Source organism: Nicotiana sylvestris, chromosome 7, assembly GCF_000393655.2.
Source record: "Nicotiana sylvestris chromosome 7, ASM39365v2, whole genome shotgun sequence".
Classification (NCBI taxonomy): Eukaryota; Viridiplantae; Streptophyta; class Magnoliopsida; order Solanales; family Solanaceae; genus Nicotiana; species Nicotiana sylvestris.
In genome coordinates this window covers 137,228,873-137,238,848 of record NC_091063.1, presented here as the reverse complement: position 1 = coordinate 137,238,848, position 9,976 = coordinate 137,228,873, and the positions used below count along the sequence as shown (strand labels likewise).

General features: G+C 31.5%; 1 protein-coding gene across 1 annotated transcript; it reads left to right on the top strand.

Moving 5' to 3' along the window:
• The first annotated feature begins 2,582 nt into the window (after window positions 1-2,582).
• Window positions 2,583-5,495, top strand: LOC104210526 (protein trichome birefringence-like 3). Its single transcript, XM_009759445.2, has 6 exons — window positions 2,583-2,894; window positions 2,995-3,232; window positions 3,621-3,792; window positions 4,362-4,561; window positions 4,643-4,801; window positions 5,008-5,495. The coding sequence occupies exons 1-6, from the start codon at window positions 2,711-2,713 to the stop codon at window positions 5,339-5,341; spliced, it is 1,287 nt and encodes a 428-aa protein (XP_009757747.1). The 5' UTR covers window positions 2,583-2,710; the 3' UTR covers window positions 5,342-5,495.
• Window positions 5,496-9,976: the final 4,481 nt, after the last annotated feature.

The window sequence follows — 9,976 nt, the reverse complement described above, 5'->3', positions numbered from 1 at the left end:
ACATTGGACAAACTTAACATAAAAGTGGTATATTTGAACCAATAGTATTACGATAGGATATATCTGAAACTAAAGTATAACGAATGATATATTTAAATATTTTCTCATGGTACAAAAGTATATTTGGCCTTTTCCATTCATAGTCTCCAAAAAACGAGTCTCTTCCTTAAAAGAAGGATTTTGCAATATACTTAATTAATTAGAGCAATTCACATGCTGCAAATATAAAGTGATTTAACATGTCTGTTAGTCTGTACAGTGGAAAGGTCAAATCTGAACAAACAACATCACAATCTTGATTCTGCAGCATCAAATATTGGACCCACCTTGGGTTGCTAATTAAGGACTAATTATTCCCAAGCTACAAAGAATTTCGGAAAACAAATTGAAGAAAACTTATTCACATTTATTATCTACGTCAAACTAATAAATACATGGTGTGCCTTAGCTCATTAATTTTTACTTAGTTAAATATTATGGATTCCCGCTTCATTTAATTATTATATCGAGTTTAAATAATATAAACTGTCAGTTTAAATTTTATTTACACTATTAAATCATCCAAAAAATATTTACAAATAAGTCATCTTAAAATATTAAACTTATAATCTTAAAAATAAGACAGGTTACCTCCTACAACATATATAAAAAAAGTTACACTAACAGTGTTAATAAATTAAACTCAACCATGATAAGTTGTATTTTTTAATGCAAATATTGAGTATGCGTAGGTATTTTTTGGAGTAAATCTGAGAATTTATCACGTCAAAAGGATAATTAACTTAAAGAACCATCCAATCAACTTCTTAAACTAAAAATAGCCGGTGAATATATAAGATATACATAATTCATATGTAATATGTGTATAACCGTATACAATCAACGTATAATTTATATATACCGGCTAGAAAAAGTAACATGTAAATCCAGTCGACTATTTGTTAAGAACTTTAGAAGGTCAGAGCAACTAGGCTGTTCCATCGTGCTATGGTTGTTATGTCCAGAATCCAGATCATCAGGGTTGGTTCAAATGAATAATCGCAGGAAGAGGCTTTGATTAGAATGGCTATTGAAAAAAAGTCAAAATGAATTGAGAATGATAGGACTGATTTTCAGATTAGAAAATAGTGCTAGCTTTAATCTGTTAAATATCCGTCTTTAACAAATGACTAGCTAATTACTCATAATTAACACTCTACAGAAAAATCAGCATAATTTGCCAGTCAGAAGATGCTTCTCTGATTAAGCTTATCAAAACTTAAGTGGACACAACTTGATTGATAATTAGCTCTTTACATAATTGACATCTGCATCTCACTTCTTTCTTTATTGAGTGACCTTCAATCTTTAGGTCCAATTGCAATCATAATCCACCTAATACTCCTTGTATTCTAATTTATATGATGAACTTCCTTTTTTAGTATATCTCAAAAGAAATACTAACACTTTTCTATATTTACAAGCAATTTAACTGTAACTCTCATTATATCCTTAATGAAATGTGTTATAACAATTTTACTATAAAATTCTTATTCTATCCTTGATGAGATAATTTATAACCATATTATTTACGTGCTCAGTTGAACAAGGCCACATAAAATGGGACAAAGGGAAAAATATATGGAATGTAACATGGGGTTTCAAAATGCCTGCATAAGCATGTCATGTTGAGTCGCACCGCTTTTTAGTGAACGTAGAACTTTTTGTCTAAATTTTGGTGCGCGAAGTTATTTGGTATGAAATGTAGAACTTTTTGTCTAAACTTTAATGCACAAAGTTATCTGGTACTTGTGTTGGAGAGAGATAACAGATATAGAGTAGAATAATCGAGGTGTAGATATCCGATGAAATAATTGAGGTGCACGGAAGCTGGCTAACGTTTCCAAAAAAAATGAATATTGGTTGATATATATATATGACTAGCATATTGGCAGAAATACCTTAAAAGTACCTCTGCGAATGTCATTCTCCATGAATATTCTCTAGCAGCATGTACAAAAATACATGTATAGCAGATCCCAAATGAGGTAACCGTTTGATAAATAAGAAAGATCTAATAATGCACCATCAAAGGATGTGGTGTAGTGAGGCTGTTTTTCTCTTAATCAGAGGTCTTGAGTTCGAGCCCTGGATATGAAAAAATCATTGGTAGGGAGCGCTATCCCCTAAATGGGGTCCTACTCAATACGAATCCGGATATAATTGGGCACCGGACACAAAATAAGAAACCAAAAAAAAAAAAGATCTACTAATGCGCTAGTGACTGTAAATGCAAGTCATGAGACAGGAAGATAGAAACTTAGACATCTAAAAATTGACATTACTACAACAAAACCTTTCCCCACCTACTGATCACTCAAAGTTGGTTCTGTCTGAAAGTTACACAGCAGTGGGTGTACTTTTATTATAATAGTTTTTTCATTACTAGAATTATTTTAACACACACATGACTCGTAATAAAGCACAAAATATTGGGTCTTTTGCCAACTTACTATTAAAAATATAATGTCCAACCATACATGACTTAAACTTCACTCTTACTCAAAACCTATTAAAACAGAAGTCTACCAAAAAGTTATTTCATGTCTCATCATTCTGTGCACTTTATTACATTAAGCCTTGTTAAAGTAAATAGCTTTTGCTTTATTTTCTCAATTAAGTTTTTTCCTTCTACTTTCCATTGTCAGCCCATATCCACACACTTTTCAATATGGGATGGCCAAAATATGCTAGAGGAAAGCTATCTTTGCCTGTAATTACAGGAATTTTCTGTACATTAGCATTTATTGCTTTATTGTACACTGAAAGGATTAGCACTTTCTCTTCTGGCTCTCTTTTTGGGGTTAAATCTTGTCCTAGACGAAATGTTGCAAAGTTTAAAAAACATCATACAGGTGCACCTGCAGCTTCTTTATTTTTTTCGATCTAAAATGCACTATCTTGATCTTATTTTTCTCTTGTCATGTTAAAATTTCATTTTCCTTGGCTTAATAGGTGATCGAGAATTGAAGAGCAGTCCACTAGATAATCCAACGGACGATAGGTTCGAGTTTGATCCCGAGGAATGCAGCCTGAATAATGGAAAATGGGTGTTTAACACTTCGATTAAGCCATTGTACACAGATAGAACATGTCCATATGTTGACAGACAATATTCTTGTACTAAGAATGGTCGAAACGATTCGGATTATCTTCACTGGGAATGGCAGCCTGATGACTGCATCTTGCCAAGGTTAGCAAGTTTTCTTGAAAATGTCATTCTCAATCCTCTGTTTGTACATGGAAGTTTCCATGCAAATGAAACAAATACTATATAGTACTGTCAATGTCATTACTTGCTATCTCAACTTTTGATACAGAACATGTTACACTAAGTGCAATAGACATTCTGAGTGTAAAATAAGTATTTGGCAGTCCGAAATTTGGAAAATTTAGTTGAGTGACATTCTGAGTGCAATAGTCATAGTTTAGTGACTTTGTTGTTACAAACCAAAGAAAAGTAACTTTAGAAGATAATTTGGGATAGTTGAGTGACCATTTGAGTTATGAACTCGTCATTACTTGCTATCTCAATTTTTGATATAGAACATGTTAAACTAAATTCTTGACAATATATTCAGGTTTGATCCTAAGATTGCCCTGAGAAAAATTCAAGGAAAGAGGATAATGTTTGTAGGAGACTCAATACAAAGAAATATGTGGGAATCTTTTGTGTGTTTGGTTCAATCTGTGATCCCAGAAGGACAGAAGTCTATGAAACAAGGTCGTGTTCACTCTGCCTTCACAGCTAAGGTAATCAATCTTCAAGTCAAGAAAAATCTATGCTTTTTCGAGATTAACGAGTCGTATACACTAATAATGTGAAGAATTGTAATTTAACCAGCTATAACATGTTATTACTCTATTTTCCATATACTATGACTAGTTATAAAAATCTATACATTCTCAGTATAAAAAACAACAACAATAAACTCAGTGAATTCCTACGAGTGGGGGTATGGGGAGGGTTCCGTATACATTCTCAATATGTAGAACTTAAATTACTTCAAGAATTTGCTCAAAATTAGGTTTTTGTTAATTTTCGAAATTTTGCAGCTTTTCCAAGAATTATATACACTAACTTTTACACATCAATGAACTTTAACAAGTTGTAACATGTCATTACAATATTTTTGATGTTACCATATTAGAATTGCTAGAAAAGTTATCTACTATAGCAGGTCAGCTTAACCTTATAGAGTAAAAGAAAAATCTAAAATGTTACGTGCAGAGAATTAAAATTACTTCAAAAATATGCTCAAATTTTTAGATTTTATTTAAATTTCATAATCTGCAGCTAAACTTGTCCTCACATTCTTCAGGAATATAATGCCACAATTGAGTTCTACTGGGCACCATTCTTGGTGGAGTCTAATACAGATATTCACATAAAAGTCGATCCAAAGCAGAGAATAATCAAAGTGGATTCAATCAGTGAACGCGCCAAACAGTGGTTAGGAGTAGATATCCTTGTTTTCAACACTTATGTTTGGTGGATGAGTGGCCTTAAGGCCAAGGCACTGTAAGTATATACTATTCAAAAGTTCAAAACAAAAGAATTTTTTCTAGTTGATGTTGTTTAGAAATGTTTGAATAAATGCAGATGGGGAGAATTTGCAAATGGAGAAGAAGGATATGAAGAATTTGATACAGCAATATCTTACAAGCTGGCATTGAGAACATGGGCAAATTGGATTGATTCAACCATTGATACTAACAAAACAAGGGTGTTCTTTACTGCCATGTCCCCTACGCACCAAAGGTACGTTGCTCAAGTATTTATTGAAAGAGTTTAACTTCTATATACTGATAGTACGATAAAGATAAGAAAATGTAACTATCCCTGATAAGTGGAAGTCGTTACCTTAAAAAATAAAGCAGACAAGCAACTATAACGTGTTAAATTACAACTTGTTTGACCTCAAAACTCACAGTAGCATTATTCTAAAACATGTGTAAATTTTGCAGAAATGAAGATTGGGGTAACATGAAAGGTATAAAGTGTTTCAACGAGACAAGACCGGTGATGAAGAAGGGGCATTGGGGAGTCGGTTCGAACATCGAGATGATGAAGGCAGTGGCTGGTGTAATAGGGAGAATGAAAGTTCATGTTACTGTTCTTAACATAACACAATTATCCGAGCACAGAATTGATGGACATGCATCAGTTTATGGTGAATTAGGAGGCAAATTGTTAACTGATAAACAGAAAGCAGATCCATTGAATTTTGCAGATTGTATACATTGGTGTTTGCCTGGAGTTCCTGACACTTGGAATAGAATGCTTTTTGCATATTTGTAGCCCACTAATATCAGGAGACAAAAGAAAAAATGTAAAAAAATTAAAGCATAATTTGTTTTCTCCTTTCAGTTGCAAAATTGTTTGAATATTCTTGTAAGTACATTGAATCAATATGGTAAAGTAAATGAAATTTACACCATGTGTGAAATTGTAATTTCTGAGTTTCCACGACTACCTTTATTGAAACTATAGCCATCAAACTCAACTTTTAAGTTTCTTTCTTCCATTTTTTCTTTTTAATTTTCAACTTCCTGGGAGTGATACAACCTGTCCCCGGATCCTGCGTGAACGTAGGATACTTTGTGCACCGAGCCGCCCTTTAAGGTGAATCTGTATATAAGGAAAAAGATGTCTTCAAGGGACGCAAGGTGAATACCACTACTACGACACTGCAACTTCAATCTCTTATACATCTGATCTGATTAATCCTAAGTCTAATGGATCGAAAACTCAATGTCACTATTCTCGAACAACTTGGAGCTGAGCTTTCTTTTTGCACTATTGCGAATACAAAGGTGATGGTCAAACTCGAATTCAATTGTCAACTGCTCCTATAGGAAATAGGATTCACTAACAATTCCAAAGGAAATTTTCGCAATAGAGAAAGAGAGTGTGTGAGACGGGAGACTATAGAGATATATTAGACAGTTCTGTATAGGTAGACAAATGAAACCGTTGAATCAAAAATTACCTGCTCTATATACTCTTATCTAACCCATAGCATCATTTAATGTTGCAAAACAACTAAAAAAAACTCTTAAAACATTGACAAAACAAAATAATCTCACTAGAAGGACAAAAAAACCAATTAACCTCTACCTCGAAAACAACAGGGCGAAATCAAGATCTCTGCATAAATCTCACCTAGTTCAATTTCGTTATGGACAGGAGTTGGCATCAATATTATCTCGTTTTTCTTGCATATAACCATGCATGTGCTAGTCTCTAGCAAAATGTCACCATTATCAAACAAGTACATAGGACTGAAACCCAGAAGATGGCTACCATTAGCCAAAATACTATTATATGGGACAAAGAGCATCATCGTCCAAGATTGTTGGACCCCATAATCCTTCATTACTCACAAATCAAAAGAACCTTGAGAGTAATTGCAGTAGACGCAAAGCATGTCATCTAGAACGGCTTATTTGTAGCTACATCTATCTCAACCTCATAATATATATTTTGCACCTTTCCATGATTAGGTTGTGTGTTTACCGTGAAAATGATAATAACAATTAAATTTGTTGATGGGACTCTAAAAATATGTGATCTATTTTTATGCTAGTTGTTAGAGCAGTTGATGCTAGATATGTAAAGCTTAACGGCAAAATTACAAACTCACTACTAGAATTCGGGCAAAAAGCGACCAAATATTGGCGACCAAATTTGGTCTGTTAAGAAAAGCGACCAAAGTTGGTCGCCAAACTACCGAAAATAATAAAAAAAATATTTAAAATAATTTAGCGACCATAGTTGGTCGCTATTTGGACGCAAATTTAGTCAAACTGTTGACTGGACTGGTCAGACTTGCTTGGTCAAAGATACACTGAGTTTAGCGACCAATGTTGGTCGCAAAAGTGGGACCCACACAATTTTTTTTAATAATTTTATTATTATTTTATAAAACTTATAAAATATAAATATATATAATTTAAAACTTGCGACCAAAGTTGGTCGCTAACTGAAGGATAAGAAGATAGCGACCAACTTTGGTCGCTAAAGTGGGACCCAGTTATAATATTTTAATAAATATATATTTATGTAAAAAATTTATAAAATATAAATAAATATAATTCAAAATTTAGCGACCAAAGTTGGTCGCCAATGTGGGACCCAGTTCTAACGTTTAACAATTTTTATTATTAATTTAAATATTATATAAAATATAAATAAATCTGATTAAATTTTAGTGACCAAATTTGGTCTCTAATTTAAATTCATGTACATTTAGTGACCAACTTTGGTCGCTAAATTAAATTCATTTAAAGTTAGCGACCAAAGTTGGTCTCTATATGGTCAAATTTAAAAATCACTTTTGTGTTTACTATGTAAATAATATAAATGTAAGTCGTTAATAATTTTGTAATACAAGGGATGAATAGTACTACGAAGCGGGCGTGTGTGTCTATATATACAATATATGTACTTACGCTATACTATGCACTAAGTATAAGTGTATGAGGTAATACCGTATCGAATATAGCTTATATATATATATAATATATGTACTTACGCTATACTATACACTAAGTATAAGTGTATGAGGTAATACCGTATCGAATACAGCTTATATATATAATATATATACTTACGCTATACTATGCACTAACTATAAGTGTATTAGGTAATACCGTATTGAATACAACTTATATATATATAATATATATACTTACGCTATACTATGCACTAAGTGTAAGTGTATGAGGTAATACCGTATCGAATACAACTTATATATATATATATATAATATATGTACTTACGTTATACTATGCACTAACTATAAGTGTATTAGGTAATACCGTATCGAATACAGCTTATATATATATATATATATAATATGTACTTACGCTATAATATGCACTAAGTATAAGTGTATGAGGTAATACCGTATCGAATATATCTTATATATATAATATATGTACTTACGCTATACTATGCACTAAGTATAAGTGTATGAGGTAATATCGTATCGAATATAGCTTATATATATATAATATATGTACTCACGCTATACTATGCACTAAGTATAAGTGTATGAGGTAATACTGTATCGAATACAGCTTATATATATATATATATATATATATATATATATATATATATATAATATGTACTTACGCTATACTATGCACTAACTATAAGTGTATTAGGTAATACCGTATCGAATACAGCTTATATATATACAATATATATACTTACGCTATACTATGCACTAAGTATAAGTGTATTAGGTAATACCGTATCGAATATAGCTTTTATATATATATATATATATATATATATATATATATATATATAATATGTACTTACGCTATACTATGCACTAACTATAAGTGTATGAGGTAATACCGTATCGAATACAGCTTATATATATACAATATATATACTTACGCTATATTATGCACTAAGTATAAGTGTACTAGGTAATACCGTATCGAATACAGCTTATATATATATAATATATGTACTTACGCTATACTATGCACTAAGTATAAGTGTATGAGGTAATACCGTATCGAATACAGCTTATATATATACAATATATATACTTACGCTATATTATACACTAAGTATAAGTGTACTAGGTAATACCGTATCGAATACAGCTTATATATATATATAATATATATACTTACGCTATACTATGCACTAAGTATAAGTGTATGAGGTAATACCGTATCGAATACAGCTTATATATATATATAATATATGTACTTACGCTATACTATGCACTAAGTATAAGTGTATGAGGTAATACCGTATCGAATACAGCTTATATATATACAATATATATACTTACGCTATATTATGCACTAAGTATAAGTGTACTAGGTAATACCGTATCGAATACAGCTTATATATATATATAATATATGTACTTACGCTATACTATGCACTAAGTATAAGTGTATGAGGTAATACCGTATCGAATATAGCTTATATATATATATATATAATATATGTACTTACGCTATACTATGCACTAAGTATAAGTGTATGAGGTAATACCGTATCGAATATAGCTTATATATATATATATATATATATATAATATATATATACATACGCTATACTATGCACTAACTATAAGTGTATTAGGTAATAGCGTATCGAATACAGCTTATATATATATATATATATATATATATATATATATATATATATATATATATTATATTTATATGGTATATATATATATTTTTTTGAAATAGCGACCAACTTTGGTCGCTATTTTGGTCAAACGGTCAGAATATAGCGATCAAAGTTGGTCGCTATGTCTAAAAATTCAAAACTGTTTTACCCACCAAAATAGCGACCAATGTTGGTCGCTATTTTAATTACATAACTCTCAAAATCGGGATCCCCTCCCATTCTTTCTAAAAAATTCCCAAAATCCCTCTTTTCTCCCTCACACTCAAACCCCACCCCCCTTCCAACTCCCACCACCAAGCCCCACCCACGCCACCAATGACCACCGCTCAGCTGCCGCCGTCACCTCTGCCGTTGTTGCGTCTCTCCTTCTCCACCTCCTAAAAATTCAAGGTTAGAATTACAAACTAGGGTTTCAATTAGTGTTTCAATTGTTTATTGTTTCAACCTAGAATTAGTGTTTCAATTGATTATTTAACATTGTATTTTATAGAAACCTAGGGTTTAGATTGTATTTATCATTATTTAACATTTTATAGAAATCTAGGGTTTAGGGTATGGGTTGAATATTTAGGCTAGGCTTTATTGAGTATTTCTCCTTCAATATTTTAGTAAGCAATAGATACTAATTTAACGTCAAAGACTTGATTCATAGGTAGATATATATTAGGGTATAAATTGAACTTTTAGTTTAATCTTGATTAGTTTATAGGTAGATATTTAATATAGACACATGATAGTATATTTGGATTTTCTCTTAAA